This window comes from Vidua chalybeata, chromosome 10, assembly GCF_026979565.1.
Source record: "Vidua chalybeata isolate OUT-0048 chromosome 10, bVidCha1 merged haplotype, whole genome shotgun sequence".
Classification (NCBI taxonomy): Eukaryota; Metazoa; Chordata; class Aves; order Passeriformes; family Viduidae; genus Vidua; species Vidua chalybeata.
This window is the reverse complement of record NC_071539.1, coordinates 1,846,813-1,870,979: the sequence shown is the minus strand read 5'-3', so window position 1 is coordinate 1,870,979 and position 24,167 is coordinate 1,846,813. Positions and strand designations below refer to the sequence as shown.

The window sequence follows — 24,167 nt, the reverse complement described above, 5'->3', positions numbered from 1 at the left end:
GAACAAAATTACCATCCCCTCTGCTCTGCAAGTGTATCTCTCTATTGCTTCTAATACTATTTATCTTATGTCAATAAAAATGTAAAGTTTCTCTAGCAGCTTTTTTTTTTTTTTTTTTGCTAAAACTCTGGAAGACTGGGAGGAAGGGGGATTACTCTAAGCGAATGCGAGGTGTGAGGAAAGATTGAAGTGGAATTTTCGGCTTCACGATGCAAATAAATGCAAAGTGTAATGAGGGGAAGGATGAAACTTAATTTTTGACTCCATGATGGGGGCAAATGCAAACTTTAGTGAGGGGAAGGATTGAACTATTAACTTTGGCCTCTGTGAGGGGACTGAATGCAAAGCGTGGCGAGGAGAGCGATTCAAGCGTCAACTCCCGGCTCCATGAGGGGAGTGAACGCTGGGCGCAGCAAGTGGAAGGATTAAACTGTAAACTGTCCGCTCCATGAGGGGAGCGAAAGGACGGCGCAGCTGCGGGAAGGATAAAAATATTAATTTTGGCCTCTATGAGGGGACTGAATGCAAAGCGTGGCGAGGAGAGCGATCCAAGCGTCAACTCCCGGCTCCATGAGGGGAGTGAACGCTGGGCGCAGCAAGCGCAAGGATTAAACTGTAAACTGTCCGCTCCATGAGGGGAGCGAAAGGACGGCGCAGGTGCGAGAAGGATAAAAATATTAATTTTGGCCTCTGTGAGGGGACTGAATGCAAAGCGTGGCGAGGAGAGCGATCCAAGCGTCAACTCCCGGCTCCATGAGGGGAGTGAACGCTGGGCGCAGCAAGCGCAAGGATTAAACTGTAAACTGTCCGCTCCATGAGGGGAGCGAAAGGACGGCGCAGCTGCGAGAAGGATAAAAATATTAATTTTGGCCTCTTCGCGGCCGACGCAGGCGCGGGCACCGCCCGTCGCACCGCCCCTGCCCTCAGCCCTCACTCCCAAGATGGCGGCGGCGCTGAGGCGGCCCCGCCTTCCCTCCCGCCGCCCGCTGCTGCGTCACCGCTCCCGCCCTCTCCCTCCCCGCCGCCATTGGCCGCGGGGCGCGCGCGGCGCAGCCAATGGGCGGCGGCGCCCAGAGCGAGGCTGCCCCTGCTCCCCCGCCCGCCTGGCTCGGCCCGTCCCTTCCCCCGCTCGGCGGCACCGGCGCGTTCGGGCCGCCGGCACCGGCCCGGGCCCGCTGCGAACCGCCCCGCTCCGGGCCCCGCCGCCCCGCGCCCGGCCCCGCCACCCGGCCCCGCAGCGCCGCTCCCTCGCCCCGGGTCCTTCCCGGCTCGCCCAGGCCGAGAGCGGGCCCGCCGGGCCCCCGGCGCGCTCGGGCCCGGGCGGAGGCGGAGGGGCCGCGCTCCTCCCCGGCCGCCCCCGCCATGGCCGACAACGAGAAGCTGGACAACCAGCGCCTGAAGAACTTCAAGAACAAAGGCCGCGACCTGGAGGTGAGCGCGCCCTGAGCCGCGGGGAGGCGGGGAGGCGGGAGCGGCGCGGCCGGGCGGGGAGGGAGGAAGGAGCCGCCGAGGCCGCGCTGCGGGCCGGGCGCGGCCGGGCCCCGGCCAGGGGCAGCGGCCGGCGAGGGGAGGCAGCGGCCGCGCCCGCCCGGCGCCGCTCCGCGGCTCCGCGGCCCCTCGGGCCCGGCCGCGGCTCCTCCCGGGCGGCTGCGCCCGCCGGGGCTCGGCCCGGCCCTGCCCCAGCGGCCCCGCTTCGGGGTGGGCTCGCCGGAATTGCTGCTGGAACAATCTCTCCGAGCAGCTCCTAAAAGCCTGAGTCAGGATTAGGGCCCGGTTGGCTGTTCCGCTCTGCGTGTCTCCAGGATACCTAATTAAATAAATAACGCCGTAACTTTCGTAGCAAGATCATTTTTTTAAAAAACCTTTTTTTTTTTTTTCTTTTTTTTTTTTTTTTGTGTTTCTGCTTTCTGCTCAGATAGTTGAGAAGCCGTTCTGCCTTCTAGCACAGAGGAACTTTTTGGTGCTTCAATTATTCGAGCTGTGAAGGTGCTTCCTAAACACAGCAGGATACATAATTAACTTGGGGTTTCCTTAGGAAATGGTCAAATTTTAAAACTGGGTATCAATCCTCACCTTTAAGTGCTGGTTGGAGCTTAAAATTGTCTGTACCGGGTTCTGGATAAGAATCTTGGCGTTCTCGTGGCTGTTTTTTACTAGCTTCAAAGTGTCCCTTGTGTTTTCCATAATGTTCCACTCTTGTATATGAAGACATTACAATGTTTCAAAAGTCAAAACTCCTTTATATTCCCTGTGTTAATTGAAACATCAGCCAACTTTCCCAGCAGTCTGTAACACCTGGATTTTTAACCCGCCCAATTAGATTGATAAAGCAGTTTATTACTCAGTTATGTCCAAACTTTTGGCAAAAATGTTGGAGGTAATTAATTGCTCTGCTTGCAACAGTGTTGTGAGGTTGGTTGGTGACCCCTTGCCTTAGATACTAATTTATTTTTATATAAATTTTGTTACCACTGAATAGGCAGTTACAGGAAGGCATCTTTAGGAATGCCCACAGAATGTGCCCTTACAGTGAAAAATGGGATTCACGAGTCGACCCGGGCTGGAATTCAGGTGCTTTGGTGCAGAATTTCAAGGGGAAAGGGCTGGAGTAGGGAAGGTTCAAGATGGACACGCAGGTAACACCACGTGGGAGTGTGTCAGAAGGCAGGCAAGCTCTTCAATCTTTTTTTTTTTTTTTATTTGCTGCAGCACTGAAATGCCCTTTTTCACAGCCCAAACCCACTGCTGGGCCGTGTTAAATTTTAGAGAGTGACATTTATCCAGCAAATCCTGGAGCACATGCCTGCTCCCTAAAATAACCACGGTGCAGGGCTATTTTTCATACAATAGCTCAGGCTTCTGGCTGTCCCTGCTGCTCATGAACTGCTTACACATCACACTGGGCATCAGGCTGAGGGAATTGCTGGTGCCCTCTCCCAGCCAAGCTCCAAAATCCAGCTTGCAGGGCTGTTTGGGCAGAAAGTTGTGCATTTATTTGGCAGAGGAAACCAACATTTGATCTTTATCTCCTTCACTCCTCCCCCTTTTTATCTGCGCTGAAATTCTCGTTGGCCCTGGGTTGTTTTTACAAAACCATCATTTTTTTTTAAATTTTCCATGACAGTTTACCCCCTAGAGAAATGAGAAATCACCCTAATTTTGGTGAAAGCCAAATGGAGAGGTTTCTGGAGGTTATGAAAGGTTGCCATGTTGTGAATTGCAAACTTCCTAAAAATGTTATCTCTTAATTCCATGTGCTCAGATCAGCCCATTGGCAGTTACAGTTCCTGTCACATTGTCCTTGCCTTCCAGGTGTTACATATTCACGGGAAGTTCTTGTATTTCTGACCAAAATCAGGGAATTTCCTACATTTCACCCCTTAAAGTACCAAACATTTATTCATCTTTTTGGGTTCTCTAGTTATTTGATTTCTTTCCCCCAGTATGCTTCTAAAAATACAAATCTGGCCTGGAAAAAAAAAAAGAGAGGAAAAAAAGAAAACAAACCCCAGCACAAGCACCTGTTTTACATAAGATGTTTGACAAAATTCCTTCATATGCTGAAGTCTTGGGTAAACATTTCCTGCACGGGCACGTTGTAAATAATTGCTGCCATGTGTTTGGACATGACAGATTGGTGGTGACACTGAGAATTGAGGGATTCACTGGGACCAGAAATCCCCAAGAATTCCTTCTCCTGTCCCTGGTTTCTGCTCCTGCTCAAAGGAATACATGTAATAAAGTTTTTAATAGTGGGGGAGCAGTAATTTGGAGCTGAGGCAGCATCTCTGGGGGGGAATTTAAGATTTCTGGTCGGTGCTTGCAACGTTTTTTTAGGGTCTTCAAGATTTTAGAGCTGTGGGGGGAAAAATAGAATTGGTTCAGCACAAAGAGGAACTTTAAAAACTGCAGAAGTGGCCACAGTTTTTAACCTCCAACCCCAAAGTCTGACTTGAAGAAGGGCTTATCTGGACTCTGCTATGAAATTATGCAAATACTGATCCATTAGGGAGCAGGATAAGGTGACTTTTTTTCATCTTGTCTTCAGTGAGGAACAGGTTTGACTTGGGTTTTTTTTTTTCCTTGGATGAGAAGGGTTGAGCTGGTTTTTACTGGTTGTTGTGGGGATGGCTGTGCTGGCACCCATCCAACCTTTGTTTTTAATGGTAATAGCACAGATCTTGGAATAAAATACCAGATCTCTACTGCACAAAGGCCAGATAAGTGCAGATTGATCATCGTGCCTGTGCTAGAGTTTTATGGACAAACTGAGTTTAAATAATGCCTTTTTAGTGCTGCATTTGGGGGTCTTGATTTGGGAAGCTTTGCAGAGTTTTGGGGTGTTTTATTTGCTTCATTTTCTTGCACCTGGTGATTCAACATTTCATTTTCTCTTGGTGATTGTTGCCTGCTGCAGCATTGCAATCTGACTGACATTTAGGGTTTGTTTTTTTATTTTTTTTTAATTAAATAAAAAAACATTTCCTGCATTTTATTTCTCTGGAAATCCTGGAAGACTCTGCTGAATCTTTTCTCCCCTGCCTCACCTGTGTTGCTGGGCAGGAGATTAAGGATTGCTTGAACAGTGCCAGCACAGGAGAGGTGTTAAATAGAGATTTCTGCTCCTCAACTGAGAGATGCACGAAGGGAAATGGTGATAATTCCGTGATGCAGAGCACTTCAAAACTAATTTTGGAGCAGCCATTGCATCAAGATGCTTGAAGATCAGTAATGTCAGGATTTTAAGAGTTGCCAGCATCATTCAATGGACTTTAAAAATACCAATATATTTGGGAACACCAGGGAAGCTCCAGGGGAGTGAAGGAAAGGTGGTGCTGTGAGATATAGTGAATATTGCAGGTACTTTGAAGCTTTTCAGCCCTTTCTGTATCCCACACAAAATAGTCTGCTTGGGATTAAATATGGAAGAACTGAAGGAGAGCAGGAATTTCACTCAGTGAGATAAAAATAGGTTCCTTTAAGCTGACTTGGAGTTCTGTGGTGAAGCTCATCCATCTTGTCACTTTCAAATGATACTGAGATATTTGTTTAAGGCATTTTCTCTGCCATGCACAGCTTCTCCAGGAAAAATGGGCCTGGTGGCACATGTAATGTCATATTGATTTTTATTTTTTTATCTGGAACTCAGACTGCCATTTTCATTCTGAAGTTGCTGAGATGTGACTTCTGGGGGTATCTTGGGTTGGCTTTATGATCCCAAAGCGTTTTTATCAGTGATCTTGAGAGCAGATTTCATTGCTCCACTTTGGCATTGAGATAGGATTTGTAAAGGAGAATAATGGATGGAGGAGGGCCTGAATCAGTGGGTATAACTGATGAGAAATAGTCTGGTTTCAGCTGTCTATTCCCTGTGGGGTGTGATTTGTTTTTATTTGGAGTCCCAGACCACACTGGTGCTGGTAGCAACTTCCTGGGAAGGAAGGAAGGATGGCACAACCAGCTCATTTTTTATTTACAATAACTGTTGACTTTGCAGTTCCCCAACAGAAACAATGTGCCTTTGGAAGCCATTCCCTGGGATGAGAGCAGCAGCCAGAGTTCTACAGTTACTCCTGTGCTCTCAGACCTCCCTGCTGGAGGTGCAGAAATGGAGTGGAACATTTTATAACAGCAAAAAAATCCCCACCCCACGCAGGAGTGAGCACAGGCTGAGTTCCTGATCCCATTCCAGGGTCCCATTCCAGGGTCCCATTCCAGGTGTGTTCAGGAAGGGCTGGTGCATCCCAGCTGCTTGAAAACCCCCAGAATGTCCCAGGATCCTGCAGGCATCACCACCACGAGATTTTAATGATAAGCTGAAGGGCTCAGTCATGACTAATGGTCAGAAATAGCCCTTATGATAAATCTGAAGCTAAATATAATTGAAAAAAAGGAGGATGGAGGGGTGGCCATCGTAGGCCGACAGAAATAGATCTGCTCGTTTGATTTTTGATGTAGCAAATGACAAACAGGATCCAGTGGCTGAGAGAGCCACGTGAATTCCTGACAGAGTGGTGCATGTTTTTCAACTGGAGCCCTTCCCAGGCCATTCTGAGCTCTGCTGTAAAGCCTTTCTGGTGAGGGTGGTTTCCTGTGGTGGTGTGAGCTGAGTCAGATAGCTCAGATCTCCCCCAGGCCAGAAGGAATAACTCCCCACGTGCCAAGAACCACCATCCCTCATCTCTGCCCTTTGAGCTGTTCTCCAGAAGGCTGCACGAGTCCACCTTGGCTCTCTTCGGCGTTTGACTTTCTCCAAACTGTTCCATCTCTAGCTGGGGTGGTGGCACTGGGAAATCCCACGGCAGAGCTGACTTCAGTTCTCACTCGTGCTTTTCCTCCTCCTCAGAGGATGAGCAGTGCCAGGTTGACCTGTAACTATTCTGTCAACAGACTCTGTTTACACAGAGAGTGATTTTAGTGGAGCCAGGGTTTGGTAAATCCTGCTTCACAGTGACTTCACTGGTGGCTTGTCTCTCATGTGAAGGCTTTTGTGATTCCAGGGTGTGCAGGCAGGAATTCAGGCAAGGCCTGACAGCTCGTGGCAGGAGGGAGAACATTCTCCTTGTCCCAGCAGAGGATCCTTTCAAGTCTGATCACCTGCAGATAGGATTTGTTAAGTAAAGAATTTTCTAAATGATCCATGTGAGGCTTTTTTTTTTGTTGTTGTAATATTTGTTTTGGTGCCACTCAGTTGTCTCTGTGTCAGCAGCAGCTTTGCTGTGAGCAGCAGTGTCACCCCTGGGGTCTGGGAAGAGCCACCCCTGTCAAACCCAGGGCAGCTTTTGGGTGGGAATGCTGATTTTGCTGCCTGTGCTCTGGGAAGGTGTTAAAAGCCCTGTGAGATCATCAGGGGCGTGGTACAGTTCTGCAATCTGATTATCACAGGCTTTCCTCACATTATTTTCACCTTGGATATGCCAGATCTGTAGAGTTTGGAGAAACTCCAGTGGGCATTTGAGAGCAGGAGCCTGGGGCACCTAAGTCAGGTGGAAAGCTGCAGCACCTTTGCAAAGCCTGGAAGTGCTGGGTGGGATCCAGCTTCTCCTGGAGCTCAGAGAAACATCCCTGGAGTGATTCCTGCCTTCCCTCTGCTCTTCAGAGCTGCAGCCATTGTCCTGAGGGCTGGGCATTGCTGGGGGAGATCACCACGTCCCTGATGATCTCACAGGGCTTTTAACACCTTCCCAAAGCACAGGCAGCAAAATCAGCATTCCCACCCAAAAGCTGCCCTGGGTTTGACAGGGGTGGCTCTTCCCAGACCCCAGGGGTGACACTGCTGCTCACAGCAAAGCTGCTGCTGACACAGAGACAACTGAGAGGCACCAGAACAAATATTACAACAACAACAACAAAAAAAAAAAGCCTCATCTCCTCTGCTGTGGCTCTCCCAGGTTGCTGCAGCTGCTCCTGGCACTTTGCCTTTTCCAGAGCAGGAAGCTGTCACTGGGGAAGGTTGGATTTTCCCCTCAACCCCTGCAAAGTTCTGCTCCCAAAGCAGCAGGGAACCATCCCTGCTTTGCCACTTTTTCCTGTCCTTCACCTTTTTCTTTGGGGAGCTGCAGTGCTCAACTGAAATTTGTTCTGATGAGCTGCACCTTCTTTTTGATAAGACAGTGATGCTTTGGAAGTGAGGTTTAGTGCTTTTCTTCAGCTCTCCTTGCTGCTCAGGAGGTTCCTTTGCCTTCTGTCCTGTGCCTGGGGACTTCGAGCTTTCCCTGGGCTTGTCACAGTAAAAATGGAATTGTTTGGAATTTTGCTGTTCTCATTCGCTGTGGAGTTCAAAGTGTTGGAATAAAATCACTCCAGACTGATTTATTTCTCTGTTCTCACTGCAGTAGCACAAGCAGCAATAAACCAATTTGTTATATTTACAATTGATTTGTTTCCCTGAGTACTGTCAATGGCAGCTGTAGAGAAAATGACAAAAAATACTGCTCTTAAATGTCAAAAGGTTTTAATTTATAAATAATAGTTCTGGAACTCAGCTTTGCTTGCAGGGTCTCTTAATTTGAGCTTGTTTATAAAGTTCTTTTACTGTTACATTGCCCTGGTCTTTATAATGCTTTTGGTGCTGTTTTTTTCAACTCCTTTCCATTTTACCCTTTGAAAAACATGGTTTTATTCCTAATTCCTTTTTTCCTCAACATGAAGACTTAGGAGAATGTTTTACTATGACATGACAGAAATATTGTAGTTATTTCCATTTCCTGTAGGATCTTTACTTTTATAATGAAAATTAAACCCTCTGTGTAAAAGTTGTGTTTAAAGTGCATGAACTGAAATAGTTGTACAATAACTTTTTAAATTGATCTAAATTCAGATTATCAATTTTTTTATCTTTATTCTTTCCAGACTATGAGAAGACAAAGAAATGAAGTTGTTGTGGAGTTGAGAAAGGTGAGATGACCCAGAGTTATTATTCTTTTATTTTATATAATTATTATTATTCTTTTATAAAATTATTCTCACCAAGTGGGATTTGACTTTGTTGTTACTCTGATAAAATGTAAGAGTTTTCATTAAAGACTCAAAAGTTCTGAAGTTATGGGAGCTCCACAACTTTTGTCCTGTAACCTAATTAAGGAACTCATTCTTGCACTTCCAGAGGTTTTTAAAGATTTGGTTTTTCCTTTGAAAATTAGCTGGTCCTGCTCATCTGCAGGCAGAAAATTATTTCCTTACAAGTAAATGTGGAAGAGTGTGAAGGTAAAACTGGAATTGTTAGAAAAAAGGAATCACAACCGAAATTATTTTTCTTTGGAGCTGAACAGAAAACCTCTGGGAATTGCTGTGTCCTGCTAGAAATGATGACAAATAAACTGGATGTGTGCACATCAAACTCCCAGCACAAGTTGGATGATGCAGGATTTTTTAGGAGGAATTCCCAAAATGTGCTTCTCTGGGCAGTCCTTTCCAACTTTTTTGGGAAGATTTAGTGTCAGTCGTGGTGTATTTATGATTGTTGGAAACAGAAGCTTCTCTTCCCTTCCTAACACCCCCACCCCCCTAAATCCAAGTTTTAAAGGTATCCCATCATTTTTCTCTTTAAGAACAAAAGAGATGAGCATCTCCTAAAGAGAAGGAATGTTCCCCATGAGGATATCTGTGAGGATTCTGATATAGATGGGGACTTCAGAGTGGTAAGAATTAACTTGCAATAATTTCTGCTTTTTACATCCTTAAAAGACATTTGGAATTTCTAACTGCTTCTTGTCTCTGTTTTCTAGCAAAACACTTCTTTGGAGGCAATAGTACAGGTAAAAACAATTAAATTGTTTGGATAGTCTTTGTGGCATGATGACAGATGTGTGAAAAATCTATTTTCTCTTATTTTAGAATGCCTCAAGTGACAACCAGGGTATTCAGTTAAGTGCTGTGCAGGCAGCAAGGTAAGAACACACTTTGCTCAAATATCCTGATTTTATTCTTATTTTATCATGCTCTTAATGTCAGAAAATGTGTTCTAGCTTAACTGAAGTTGTATCAATGAAGTGATTTTTAATGGGAAAATAGAACTGTAAAGAAATCAGAATGCTCAGATCTTTTAAGTAGTGTGGATTTTCTTTACATGTAAATACCTGGATTTGTCTTGCTGCAAACTTGAAGCTTCTCACAGAATAAAATACACACTTCAAAGGAGTGTAAAATCTTTGGCTCTAAGTGCAGAAAAGCTGAGTGTCTCCTTTTGTAGGAGTTGGAGCTGAATAACTCTTATCTTTTATTTTCCTGGCTGGTGATAAAATTGCAGAGGGCAGAAAGCATGGAATGAAATGGCCAATGGATGTAACGGCTCTGCTTCTCCAGTGGCTCAATAATTTCACTTTGGGGGATTATTTTCACTTAAAGAGGAAGAAACAAACCCTGTGGATCTGTGGGAGGAGGAGAGAAACCCTTGGGAAGGAATTCCCAGCCCAGCAGGAGCAGTTTGGGGCTCCATTGGAGGTTCCCAAACTCAACCATGGGAAGCCTTTACTGCCCTGCTCCAGTGGCAGCACTGATCCCTTTTTGAGGGGAAAGTTGGAGTGAACAGCTCCCTGCTCCTTTCCAGGCAGGATTTGTGTGTAATTTGGTTTTTTTGTCCATTTCCCTGCAGGAAGCTGCTGTCCAGTGACCGCAATCCACCCATCGACGACCTAATAAAATCAGGAATATTACCTATCCTAGTGCACTGTCTTGAGAGAGATGACAAGTGAGTACTGCCAAAACTCAAAATGCTGCACCACTTCTTGCTCTTTAGCTGATGTGCCACTGATCTGAATAATAATAATAATAACTGTGCTTTTTCTTTCTCTGCAGTCCTTCCTTACAGTTTGAAGCTGCGTGGGCTCTGACCAACATTGCCTCTGGAACCTCGGAGCAAACCCAGGCTGTAGTTCAATCCAGTGAGTCCTGAGGGGGGATCTGATCCAAATCCCACAGCTGGGATTTGGTTGGGATCAGGTTGTCAGTCAAGGCCCTGAAGGAGCTGCTGCCAGGGCTTTACCTCACACATCAGGGTTTAAACCCATTTGGGTTTCCTAATGGTGAGCAGCAGCTGGAAACTCAAAATATCTTAGAAGAGTTGATATCTGCTGTCTTCCACTTTTCAAATTTGAAAAAAAAAAAATCAAAATTCACCAAAAAAACTTGAAATAAAGCCAAACAACCCCTCTGAAAAGCTCCCTGTTGTGAAGAGGGAAGAATATTCACAGACCTGACACTGAAGTCTTCCAAAACTCAGTTGAATTACAAAACCTGTCCTTCCTATTCTGAGGCATCTGAAACGTGGGAAGGAATTGTTGTTGGAATCTGAGCTACCAGGCAAAGCAATCTTTGCTCTGAACTCCAAGCATGTCCTGAAGCAGAGCTTCTGTTGCTCAATCAAAACTAAATGGGCAGGGTTTTAAATTGAGTGAACAAACCAGAGCTTCTTGAAGAATCAGAGATACAGTGAAATGAGTTTTTCCTAAGATTTAAGGAAAAAAATACACAACAATTATGTTGGCTGCAAGATCAGTTGCTTCTGCTTTTGGAAACTCAGTGTTAAGAGCCTGTGACCTTTGATGTAATTTGATTTTCACTCTTACAGGATTTCCCTTTGGTAATACTTTTACCTTTTCCTCCATCCTCCTCTTTTCCCAGTTGCAACCTGAGTTTTCTTTGGGAAATCTAAATAATAGATAATCTATCCCACCCCTGATCTAGAACACTTTAATTTATCAATGGATTGAGCACTTTTTCAGTGATTTCTGTAGGTCTGTATTGCACTCTGTTAGTCAATTTAATAGCTGTGACATACGAAATTATGATTTATTTCAATTTCAGTGATGCTTTTTTTGTAATTTTTTCCATGAGAAATTATTAATCTGCTCGCTGGAGATGTTTTTTCTCCTTGCATACAGACACTGTAAATACCTTTATTTAGCAGGAAATAAGAATCCTGCTAGTTGTTTCTCTATGGTTTACATTAAGAAAAAATCGAAACATTTCAAATTTCTCTTGAAATACATGAAATAAATGGGTTCCTTTCAGACTGGGCTGTTATGTTAGCAAACACCTCAGTGCTGGGGGAGAATAAAACAGGATCAATTATGTCAATGTGGATTCCTTTCCTGCCCTCTTCCTACATTCCCACTCCTCAATTCCCACTCCATTCCTGCTGCTTCTCCAGTTGCTTCATTGCGGTGCCTGAGTTTGGTCCCTGTTGTTCCTTTGCACTTGGGGCTGGTGCATAACTTAGCAGAGAATTTCTGAATTCAATAAATGGAACTAAATTTGGATCCTGACAAGCTTCAGTAAACTTGAGACTTGCAAACAAATTAAATGTCAGGGGTTTAATATTCTCCAGTGCAGGCTCTGTAAGAATATGCAGCAGAGGAAGAATCATTGCAGTGCTTTAGTTTAGCATCACCTGGGAAATTAGTGAAGCTTTGACCAGGAGAAAATGTCTCAGTTGAGAGTTAATTCTGTGAATTATTTGCTCTTTTGAGATGCATTTTTAACCATTTCCCTGGGTTATTTTTGTACCTTTCAGATGCTGTGCCGCTTTTCCTGAGACTGCTGCATTCACCTCATCAAAATGTTTGTGAGCAAGCAGTGTGGGCTTTAGGAAATATCATAGGTGGGTGTTCTTCCTGCCACCAGCACCCTCTGGGGATGTTTTATTTTTATTATTATTATTGTTACTCCTGCCACCACCACCCTCTGGGGATGTTTTATTAATTATTGTTACTCCTGCCACCACCACCCCCTGGGGATGTTTTATTAATTATTGTTACTCCTGCCACCACCACCCCCTGGGGATGTTTTATTTTTATTATCATTATTGTTACTCCTGCCACCACCAACTTCTGGGGATGTTTTATTATTGTTTGGAGATTTTGTCAAGGAATCCTCAGCAATATGTTGGGCTCTCACTGTTCTTGGTGGTCTGGTGTTGTCTGCCACCCCTTTCCCTCACCCACCACCATAAATCTGTAAATCATGGGTTGTTTTCTGGTAAAATCTGTAACTGATGGATGCTTGCTGGTAAAATCTCTAAATAATGGGATGTTTGCTGGTAAAATCTGTAAATTTTAACAGAAATCTAAACAGTGGGATAGATGTTTGCTGGTAAAATGTCTAAATGATGGGATGGGTGTTTGCTGGTAAAATCTGTAAATGCTGGGATGTTTGCTGGTAAAATCTGTAAATTTTAACAGAAATCTAAACAATGGGATAGATGTTTTCTGGTAAAATCTGTAAATTCTGGGATGGGTGTTTTCTGGTAAAATCTGTAAATGCTGGGATGTTTTCTGATAAAATCTCTAAATGCTGGGATGTTTGCTGGTGAAATCTCTAAATGCTGGGATGTTTTCTGTTCAAATCTCTAAATGCTGGGATGTTTTCGGGTAAAATCTCTAAATGCTGGGGTGTTTGCTGGTGAAATCTCTAAATGCTGGGATGTTTTCTGGAAAAATCTGTAAATTCTGGGATGTTTTCTGATAAAATCTCTAAATGCTGGGATGTTTGCTGTTCAAATCTCTAAATGCTGGGATGTTTTCTGGTGAAATCTCTAAATGCTGGGATGTTTTCTGGAAAAATCTGTAAATTCTGGGATGTTTTCTGATAAAATCTGTAAATGCTGGGATGTTTTCTGGTAAAATCTGTAAATTCTGGGATGTTTTCGGGTAAAATCTCTAAATGCTGGGGTGGATGTCTGCAGTTGAAATCTGTAAACGATGGGATGGGTGTTTTCTGTTCAAATCTGTAAATGCTGGGATGTTTTCTGTTCAAATCTGTAAACGCTGGGATATTTTTTTTGCTCAAACACCCCTGCTTGTGTCCCACAGGTGATGGACCCCAGTGTAGAGATTATGTCATTAGCCTTGGAGTAGTGAAGCCCCTGCTGTCCTTCATCAGCCCCTCCATCCCCATCACCTTCCTCAGGAATGTCACCTGGGTCATGGTGAACCTGTGCCGCCACAAAGACCCCCCTCCACCGATGGAGACCATCCAGGAGGTGATGGAATGGCTCTGCAGGGGGCTGGCTTCCAGCTGGGGCTTGGGCTGCTTCCAAAATAACCCTCAGGTGTTTCTTTCCCCCTCCAGATCCTGCCAGCGCTCTGTGTTTTAATTCACCACACGGATGTAAATGTGAGTGACCCCTCTTAGAGCCACTTCTGCTGTGCATTTTTAGCTGAAATGTAAAATAAAATTAAAATCTCTGATGGTCCCTTTGATTAGGACATACTTCTTTAGATATCTATAACTGTTTATTTTTAAATATTGATGTTATTTTTAAATAGTGATTTTTTTTTTTCCCCTTGGTATTTCTGTCTTAGCAAGTGTTTATTTGCATGTACTTTCCCTGCACTTAAAACTGAAACTGCTTTCTATTTTTATTGCTGTGAGCATTCATTCACAGAGAAATACAGGAATTTTTTTGCTTAGCACTTAAATTTGTAATGAAAATCAGTGTGAATGAAAGAAAAATCAGTGTATGCTGCACATGTCAAATGTCAGGGTTAGATGTAACTTCTGAGGCGTTAAATATGAAATTTTATTTAAAAGTGAAGTGAGCAAACTTCATCAAAATTATGGAATGAGTCAGCTTTTTGTCTGAACATAAATCAGAATTTAAGATTAATTCTTTGCTTCCAAAAGAAATTGTAGCTGAGTTAATGGCAACAGTGCTCTGCAAAAAAATATATCTGTATTAACTTTACTATTCCTACAGTAATTATGTGATTTAAGTTCTTGTCTCTAAGGAGGTGAAATCAGGTTTATTAGAATTTTGGAAACTCCTGTATTGGTGAGCCACTCAGGAGCTGTCAGCTGAAACAACATTCACTCAATATTTTTGCCAGCTGCCAGTTGAAATATTCACATTTCCTGCTGCTTGAAGTGGCTTTTGTGCACGTGGTAACTGAGATGGATTTCCAGAAAGGCTCACCTCTGGGGAGCTGCTTCTGTGCTGCTGACAGAGCTGTGTTGGGTCTCTCAGATCTTGGTAGATACAGTCTGGGCACTCTCCTATCTCACGGACGCTGGCAATGAGCAGATCCAGATGGTGATCGACTCTGGCATTGTCCCTCACTTGGTTCCTCTCCTCAGCCACCAGGAAGTCAAAGTCCAGGTGAGTTTGGAGCAAGTGACCCCCAGAATGAGCTGCTGCAGAAAATGCTTTCTTTTTTTAGAGCTCTGTTATGGTTTGATTTTGGTGTGATGTCAGTTTTTCTGTTCACTCTGCTCTTATCACTCTCTTAGTATCACTTAAAAGTCTTAAATTCTTAAAACAACTAAAATCTTAACTCTTAAAACTCCAGCTCCCACAGCTAAACACTATTCTCTTTCTCACTTTACTTTCTCTTCTACCAACATACTACCAACACAATTTCTATCTATTTCACTCTCTCCTCCTAAAAAAAAAAAAACAAAAACATTTCAATTTCTTTCTACTTTTCTATCTACATAAACCAACCTAATTCCAATCCCTTCATGCCCTGAACCTACTTCTCCTAAACTACATAATTTCCCCTGCCCCACCCAACCTATAACTGAACAAAGAATTTACACTCTTCTACTAACCAAAATCAAAAATTAATTCCCCTAAAAATTCTCTACTTATAACCCCCTGTATTCTGAGAAATAAATCCAATACCTTCAGTAATCACTCCAAACATTAACATCTAAATCTAGGCACTAATTAAACCCTAACTTCCTAAAAAAACTCACTTCCTTATCAAACCAAAACAAGCTCCCGTTGAAATGTAACAAATATTTTTTCCCTGCAGCATTTGCATGAACCCTTTTTGTGTGCTGAGCCCTGCAGAGCTCGTTTTGAAAGGAAATGTTTTGTTTTGCAGACGGCTGCGCTCAGAGCTGTGGGGAACATCGTCACTGGCACCGACGAGCAGACACAGGTGGTTCTCAACTGTGAAGCTCTCTCACATTTCCCAGCACTTCTGACACATCCCAAAGAAAAAATTAATAAGGTGAGCAACACCAGGGATTTTACCTGGTTGGGAACTTTTGTATTTGACTGAGCTTGGGTTCCACGTGCTGTAGTGCCATAAAGATGTGAATAATCGACTCCTTCCTCCAGTTTGTGGCAAATTTCAGCAAATACTGATTTTTTTTCTGGAAATTAATATTCACAGGGAAGTCTCTTAGGAGCTGCAGGCTTGTGCTTGACAGGAATGTCAATGTTTGTAGGAAATCAAAGCTTTGTTATAAATCCGGCTGTTGGCTTGCGTAGGAGTTCTCAATACGTGAAACGTCTCCTTAATTAATTAATTAACCTGACTCTCTCAGAAGTGATGACACGGAGATAATTGGGTGTGTTTGGCTGGAGTGTGTGTGAGAAAGGGGACTGAGAGCTGGGGGTGAGCTGCGTGTGGGGTGTGTGGGGGGCTCTCGTGGGGGCACTGATGGCAGTGCTGAGCCAGGAGTGCATCTGAGGCGTGTTGGGCACCTCGGGGCCCCTCTGCAACACTGCCAGTGATTAAAGCCCCAGAAAAGCCCACCAGGAGAGCCCCAGGCAGCCCAAAGGTCTCCAGGGTCACCAGTGATCCTGTGATCTGATCTCAGAGAGTCAGGGAGCGAGGGATGAACACGGCTGAAGCTTATTTTGAGAGAATTCTCAGCTGAAGTGTTCTGGTTCAGGGAGGCTGAGAAGGAATTGAATGGTGGAGCATTTCTAGGAAGGGAGAAATCTATCAGCAGTAGGATTTTAAAAGGTTGATACTCTGAATATAATTAAAATTGTATTTAAAACTGTTACTTCTTGACTGAAGTTTAGATTCCCACTGTAAAAGGGAGGTGAGGGCTCTGAATTTAACTCAGGGAGGAGCTGCTGGGGAAGAGATCTGTTCTTGCTTTGCCTGGGAGGAGAGTCCTGGGCCTGTGGACAGAACGAGCATAAAGAGTCATAAACTTCAGAGTGTGGTTAAAAATCAAGTGTTTAATTCATAGTGCTGCATTTTCCTGAAGCTAAGAAGAGACCCCAGGAAGGAGGTAAAGAACTGGCTCCTGCACTGTCGTGTCTGGAATACAGGATTCTGTCAGGCCATCAGCTGAAAGCTGCTAATTGTCAGTGCTGGAAGCAACCAGAAGTGCTCATTTGGCATTTTCTGTCTCCAAAGAATTTGTCCTTTTAATTTGAAGTATTTGGTTGAAGCTGGTGACAGTGAAAGACTTGAGGAGTCTTGTGGGGTCTCCTGAGGTGAGATTGTCCCTTTGGTTTGTCTCTGCAAGAATTCAGCTCAATCCAGCTGATGGAGTGCTCAAGCTCAAGGATGTTTAAGGTTGGCCAGTTGCAGTGGAAATAAATGCTGTAGAATCCCTCTGTGAGTTAATTCCTGATGCTTTATTTTGCAGGAAGCAGTGTGGTTCCTATCTAACATCACTGCAGGAAACCAGCAGCAAGTCCAGGCAGTAATAGATGCAAACCTTGTTCCAATGATAATCCATCTTCTAGATAAGGTCAGATCCCAAGGACTGGTGGTGGGCTTCAAATCCTGCATTCCTTTCCAGCTCTTGGTGTCTCTTAAAAAGTGACTTCCCAAACCATTCTGTGCTGCCAAGGATCTGCTGTGGCAGAAGGAAGGAACAGCTAAAAGCACGTGGGAATTATTTAAGGGAAAAGACCAATAACCCAGAGCTGGTCACAAATAGCTCTGGTAATTGCCAATTTATTGATGTGTGAGAAAAGATTGGAGACTTTTCCATGTAATGCCAGGGCTGAGCTGCTGCAGCAGCCCCAGCTGCAGCTTTATCACAGCTCACACTGGGCTCAGCTGGCCCTGCAGGATGTGAGGGCTGCTGATAAGGGCTGGCAGAGTGCAGTGCTGCAGCTCCTGTTGGCTTTGATGTAAACAGCATTCCCTTCCCTGGCAGATCAATTGCAAGCCCTGCTTGTAGGGAAGGGACGAGCACAGAGAGACTCAAAGCAGGACAGGATTTATTTGTTACTCTCACACTAAACTGCTTCAGTGACACCTTGCAGAGGGGACTGTAACAAAGGCAGCTTTTGTGGGAATCCTGCCTGACACAAACCCTGGGATGACTGCTCCTGTCTCTGGTTGTGCTTCCAGGGGGATTTTGGGACTCAGAAAGAAGCTGCTTGGGCAATAAGCAACTTAACAATCAGTGGGAGAAAAGACCAGGTGAGTGCAGCTTTGGGAAAAGCTCCATTTCCTGACTTGGGAGGTGCTGGGGTTATGGGGTCTCTGTTCCTCTCTGTTCAGTAACTTCCCCTTCTCCTCATGGGATTTAAGAGTGACCTCCCCTTGTTTTGGGGTCACCTGAGGTCAGGAGCATCCCTGGGGTTTCTTGGAAGCTCTCTTGGGATGGGTGACTTCAGTCAGGCTCTGAGGGGATTCTCAAGCATTGCACATTTCTTTTTACCTTCCTTCCCACACCATGAGGATGTGATAATTAAAAGGCCTTGTAAGCCCAGAGTAAGAGATTTGTGGCTGGGCTGGGGTGGTGCTGTCACTCTCCAGAGCTGAGGTTGAAACTCCTTATGCACACTGAAAAATTCACAGTGTTTGCTCCTTGGGTGATGCAGATCTCAAACCTATTTGTAGTTTAGTAGCCAAATGTACCCTTGAACGTGCCAGAAAGGGGTTCCTGAGGTGGTCACTGCAGAGTGCTCTGGGCTGGGGGGTGGCTTTGAGGGCCTGGGCTTGCTGGGATGTGTTTGCCTGTGCTGCTGCCACGTTCCTGCTGTAACTCTTGGCCTTTCCCCCCTCAGGTGGCTTACTTAATTCAACAAAATGTAATTCCTCCCTTTTGCAATTTGCTGACAGTAAAAGATGCACAAGTTGTGCAAGTGGTTCTGGATGGACTAAGTAATATATTAAAAATGGCTGAAGAGGAAGCAGAAACCATAGCCAATCTTATAGAAGAGTGTGGAGGTAGGAAGAGCAAGATTTTAAATAACTTTTCCAGGGACTGCTGCTTTGGCATCCTGCTTGTGTTGGGTTTATTGTTGGCACAGGTATTTTAAGCAAACCTGTTTTAAAGCACCCTTTTCATGCCTATCAAGTGAATATCCACAGCTTTTCCTAAGTTCATGATCAAATAAAATGTGGAGGAGCAGTAAATGGCAGTAAAGTTCATGAGCTGCTAATTTCGTAACAGTCTGCATATTAGACAAATTAGTCTAATTAACAGGAACTAAATTAGTCAATGTGGGGGTGATGTGCTTACCTTAATCATGCACAAGTCGTGTCCAGGTGAACTTGGAAAAAATAATTCTACATACAGTGGTTGTAAAAATGTAACAACTTTAATTTCCTCATGGTTTTGAGACTTTCTCCATGTTGGTTGTGGTTTAAGTTGACTGAAACTTTTCAGGGATGAAAGAACAGTGATATTAAACTTGGGCACAGGTAAAAAAACTGTGGGATTTGTTAACATGGAGTAGAAAAATCTTTAAAATACCAAATCCTGAGGGAGGGCAGAAGGGTTGAGTGATGGCTGGGAGGGGGAAGGAGGTGTTTGTGCCAAAACTCTGCTTGTCAGAGCTTCAAAAAGATTTCTGTGTACTCAGCTTCTGTGTTTATATGTATAAAATATATATAAATGTTCCAGGTGGGTCTAAAGCATCTTATAACCAGATTATTCATAACTGTATTCCCAGATGTATTCTTAATGTCTTTGTTGGAAGTTGTTTGGCCTGAATTTGGTGTTCTGAGATCTCTTGTGTGTTGGTTGCAGGCCTGGAGAAAATTGAACAGCTACAAAACCATGAAAATGAAGACATCTACAAACTGGCTTATGAGATCATTGACCAGTTCTTCTCCTCAGATGATGTGAGTGTGCAGTTCCCTGCCTTGTGCTCACTGTTTGCATTTACAAATCTGCTGCAGGGGAAAGGCAGCAGCCCCAGGGCTGCTCTGTGGCACTTGCTGGGCTCAGGGAAGAGCGAGCCCTGCTGTGAACTCCTGCACCTCCTGCCATGGCTGCTGCTGAAGCACCTAAAGAAGATCTGATGCCTAATTTAAGCCTCATCTCTAGGGATTAAATCCCAGGCTGTGAATAGTTCCCTTCACTCTCAGCTTGACATTTCCCATTTGATAAGCTCCCTGCTGACTCAAGGGCTGAGGCTGCTGCTTAAGAAACAAAGCAGTTGGAATGTTTGAATAATTCCAGGGGTGGAATGTGCTGATCAGGAACGTTGTTCCCATTTCAGCCATGGGACATAAATCAAGGGCAGGGTTGATTTGTGTGCACTTCCAGCCAGGAAGTTCATTGCAGGGAGGGGAAGGGCAGCCCTGGCAGTGTGTGCCACGCAGGGAGGGCTTCCTGCTGGCTTCAAACTGCACAAAGGGTTGGGTTCAGCTGCATTCCTGGCCTGTTCTCACTTGGAAGGTTATTTTGTGCTGGAGTTTCACTTTGATGTGAGCAGTAAGTCTTGTGTAGCAACTCAACTTTGGCATTTACAGCTGGACTTGGAATTTAACCCAGTGTCAGATTGGGAACCACAATTTGGGCTTAGTCCTTCCTTGGCTTAGTGGTGCTGCTCCTCTCCAAAGAGCTGAGACAGTTTCTGAGACTGACAGAAGGTTTTCCAGGAGAGAGAACTCTGTACACAAAAGGGTTTGGGGCGCCGTGTAGCACTCCCTGACAAATACAGGCTAAAACATTTGGGTTTAAATCACTTCATTTTGGTGCTCTCACTAAATTCAGAGAGGGATGGCAGGACTGGATGCAAGGAGGTGAAGAGAGAGCTGCTTTTGGGTAGGGAGGTTTTGTTGTGGCCCTGCTCACCATGTTCCCGTTGCATTCCAGATTGATGAAGATCCAAGCCTTGTTCCAGAAGCGATCCAAGGCGGAACATTTGGTTTCAATTCATCTGCCAATGTACCAGCAGAAGGGTTCCAGTTTTAGAGTGGTATTTTGGAAGTTTAGGTACAATGCAGCACTGAATAAAAAAAAAAAAAAGGTTTGATCCATCAATCTTGGCTCATGGGATCCGCTGCTGCATTAAATCGGGAAAGTAAATGTGAAGATTTCATTTGGAATCACAGAAAAGCCCAAATGAAGTCAAGATGGCGAGTGGGTGCGAGTGAGAATGAGTGGCAAAATGTAATGACAAACTTCACACCGAATGCTTCTTTAGATTGTTCAAAGAAAAAAAAGGGCTACAGGTCACAGATCTTCAGTGCCTGAGAAGGAACACCGACCTCCCGGAGCGGCGGGGGGACGCAGTACTCTCATCATCAGCCTCGGAAGCATCAGAGACCAGGATGCCCAGAGCGCAGGGAGAGCAGCCCAGGCCTTGCTCTGCAGCCCCGTGTGAATGGCCAGCGTGGAGTGCGTGTCTGCGCCGCCGCCCCGTGCCAGCCCCGCCGTGCCCGGGCCGTGCCAGGCCGGGCGTGCGAGAGGAGAGTGCCTGTGATGTGTCTGTGAGCGTGCGAGCTTGAGTCGCCTCCAGGGGCTGAGAAACCTAAAATCATCCAATGAGTTCACAAGTGTTGACTTACACTGGACACACCGAGACCGGTTTAGCAGCAGACTCTGGTTTACTCCTGCAGCCTGTGTTTTCCTCTTCTTATTTTTGTTTTGGTTTTAATTTTTTTTCCCCCTCTTCTTTTTTCTTTCAGTTCTTTTTCATTTCTTTTCCTGTTACAGCTTCTTAGTTGTTTGTAAAGTCAGAATTTCAGGAAGGCTTCCCTGTGCATTTGCACCAGATGAATGTTTGATGTTATGAAAAGCTTTTCCATATCATCAAAACTAATTTGTAGATTTTTGCATGGAAAAAAAACAAACAAACAAACAAAAAAAATCATCCATTTCCCTTCAAACTAGACTGTGTTGCAGTACACAAGTTGCCATACCAGTAGAAAGCAGTATAAAATGTGGTAATAAAACCTCATCCTTTTCATTTTCAAAGATAACATGAAGACCTTTGCATGTGGTAATCTCCAGCATAGTTCATTTTTAGATTTCGTTGAGTCCTGTAACCAAAATGTTTCTGTTGTGGTAGGATACCGTGCTGTGTTTCAATGTTACTTGTTTTCAAACTTTGTTTTCTATGAAAATGATATGGAAACGTCTAAAAATGAAATTTGGTGCATATGTACTGCTGAATAAAGAGCGAAAAAAGAGGTGTGAATAGATGTACAAATCAAGTCATGGTTTGAACACCTTTAATATGCCTAATCCAATTGTTTTAGACTCTTTTTATCTTAGATGTAGGCAGCCATGAACAATCTATTTTGAGCCACTTTAGAGAGAAAAAAAAAAGAAAAAAAAACTTTGTATTTTTAAGACTTGCACAAAAAGGATGCAAGTGTTTTTATAATTGGAGGAATGCCTCAGTTTTGAGGTGGTGCACACTAAATTCAAGGTGATGTTACAAATTTGTACAAACGGAACTCTTGATAAGGTGGCTCATTGTAGGAAATGCTGTGCCTTCCCCTTTGAGCACAAGTGTTGCATGAACAACAGTTTGCTATAATAAAACATCCCAGGTTAGCCACCATTAGCATCTATATCTACCTTGTGTTTTCAAATCAGCTGGTAATTCTGAAACACTGTAGAATGGATAAAGATTATTTTGTGATCATAACTCTTTGTTGGACTAGAGTATTTTTGCAGCATTCCTTGTCATCAGAAACATGGTTAAAAGTTTAAAACTAGAAGCAGCGGAAAACTAGCTTGTGAATTTATCCAAGTAGAGTGCAGGCTAGGCTGTCTTGGGGAAATAAACATTAAAACTTGCAACTCTGCTGCTCTGCCTCTTTCTTTATGGAATATTCACACTTTTCAGCATGAAACACAGAGGTTATTTGAAGAAAGTGACTTTTAAGCTGTGGGTTGAAGGTTTTACCTGTTCAATGTTTGCGTGTTGCAGGTTGGAGTCATTTTGCTACAAATGTTAAAAAAAATAACAATTTTACTTCACTTTTTTACTGAATTACCTCTGTATATTCACTGAATAAATCAGGGCTGTTTTCATGGGAAATGCAGAGAATCCACGGAGGAGGGAAGTGAAATCCTTTTTATGGAGGTTGCAATGTTCCAAGGAAAATTCTAAGCAGTAAATTACAATTTTCACCCTCAAACACCTTTGTGAGGGATGTTCCAGAGAAAATTGCAAACCTTTCTTGTTGGGGTAAGAGAAGAACAGGTATTTGTGGCAACTTCTGTTTTTCTAAAAACAAAATACCCCCAAAACTCCACATTTAATGCCAAAAAAATGCCATTTTGGGCACTTCCTGGGTGCAACGTAACTCAAAAAATTCCCTTGGGCTGGTGCTGTTCCAGCTCTTTCCCTTTTTTGGGGGGTTTGGGGTGGATTTTTAACGAAATTCTCTTCCCCTGCTTCACAGCAGATCCTGTCACTATTTCACCAAAATACGGGAATCTGAAATATTCCAGAATATCCACGGGGTGGCACCAGCCGAGCTCTCAGGCAGCAAACCTGGAGCTGCTTTTTTGGTGTCTTTTTTCCCAAAATTTGCATTTTGAGGTGATGCCGTTGATTCCATTGTGGGGGAAAGGGAGATTGGTTGGGATACAAACGAGAACTAATTTGGGAATTGCCTCTGGGAATACTGATCCCTGAGTTTGGGTGTTGTATCCATATTTATATGTTACATGTATTTAAAAATACCCTGTATTTTGGAGTAGAAAATTAACTTCTCATCTGAGTTCAGGATAGCAAATAGAAAAAGATTTAAAATACTAAAAGGGCAAAAATGAATCCACCAATCAGCTGTGCCAGGTGGGAATTTTTATTTTAAGGAAAAAAAAAAATAAACAGCTACCCTGGAATTTTAGGATCTGGGAAGAAGAATCAGGTGAGTGGAAAGGGGTTTCTTGAGAGAAGTTGATCCTTTCCCTGCTGGAAGTGGAATTCTCCCTGGTTCTTTTCAGCATTCCCTGCACACAGCTCATCCCATCTTCCTTCCCAGGCATTCCCAGTAAGTTGTGAATTTCTGCTTTGGGAGTGGGACAGGCTGGTAAAAATCCTGATTTCTGCACAGAAAATCAAATAATGAACAAATTAAAAGGATTTCAAGGCAAATGAAACCCTGGCAGAGTCACTTCCTAACTTCAGGACGTCTGCAGATTAAAACTCAGAGACTTTTTGCCACTTTGAAGTGTAAATGTTTCCTCAGCTCTGCGTGTCACCAAACTGGCAGGAGAGCTGCTCCTGAGGCTGGAAGCAATTAGAGGAATTCTGCATCTGGATCAAATATTGCTGAGAGGAAACTCAGCAGCTGCAAACGTGTCAAGTTTACAAACTCGCTCAGGGTAAGTTGTAGCTACTGCTCCAGGGAAAGTCGGGGGGCTCAGAAATCACTGGGGGATTAATATTGCTGCATTATCCACAGAAAGGGGCTGGAAGCTTCATTTCCATCAAATAATTCCCACTTTTGCCAGTGGATCCGTTATAAATCCTGTATTTACCCTGCTGGTTTGCTCTGCCCCAAAGCTGAGAAAGACTTTTCCTTAAGTTGTCATTAAAATGTCAATACTTTCAATTTTAAATTTCTGTAAAGCACTAAAAGCTGCTCTTACTAGAAAAGGACCAATTTTGGGAAACTTAAAGTGCCAATTATTGGTGAATGTGTTCCAGGAGTTTTGTAATTTGACGGAAAGGCAGGTGAGGGTCAGACTTCCTACCAGCAGTACAGACCATGGGTTTAACCACTGGTTTAAGCGACAGTTTGCACCTGAATTGCTGC

The 24,167-nt window shown here is 44.0% G+C and overlaps 1 protein-coding gene and 1 non-coding gene across 4 annotated transcripts; both read left to right on the top strand.

Moving 5' to 3' along the window:
* The first annotated feature begins 1,261 nt into the window (after positions 1-1,261).
* KPNA4 (karyopherin subunit alpha 4) lies at positions 1,262-22,197 on the top strand. 3 transcript variants are annotated; one of them, XM_053951337.1, is made up of 17 exons: positions 1,264-1,431; positions 8,353-8,397; positions 9,051-9,140; positions 9,228-9,257; positions 9,337-9,389; positions 10,094-10,189; positions 10,297-10,382; positions 12,014-12,100; positions 13,311-13,480; positions 13,570-13,614; positions 14,465-14,596; positions 15,327-15,455; positions 16,840-16,944; positions 17,556-17,627; positions 18,218-18,380; positions 19,186-19,280; positions 20,260-22,197. In XM_053951337.1, the coding sequence occupies exons 1-17, from the start codon at positions 1,363-1,365 to the stop codon at positions 20,356-20,358; spliced, it is 1,566 nt and encodes a 521-aa protein (XP_053807312.1). In that variant the 5' UTR covers positions 1,264-1,362; the 3' UTR covers positions 20,359-22,197. The 3 variants fall into 3 exon arrangements, with proteins under 3 accessions (XP_053807313.1, XP_053807314.1, XP_053807312.1); XM_053951338.1 differs by lacking the exon at positions 18,218-18,380 and having other exon boundaries at positions 1,262-1,431; XM_053951339.1 differs by lacking the exon at positions 16,840-16,944 and having other exon boundaries at positions 1,263-1,431.
* LOC128793276 (small Cajal body-specific RNA 7) lies at positions 15,772-16,049 on the top strand. Its single transcript, XR_008432732.1, has one exon. It is a non-coding gene; the product is annotated as a small Cajal body-specific RNA 7 (non-coding RNA).
* Positions 22,198-24,167: the final 1,970 nt, after the last annotated feature.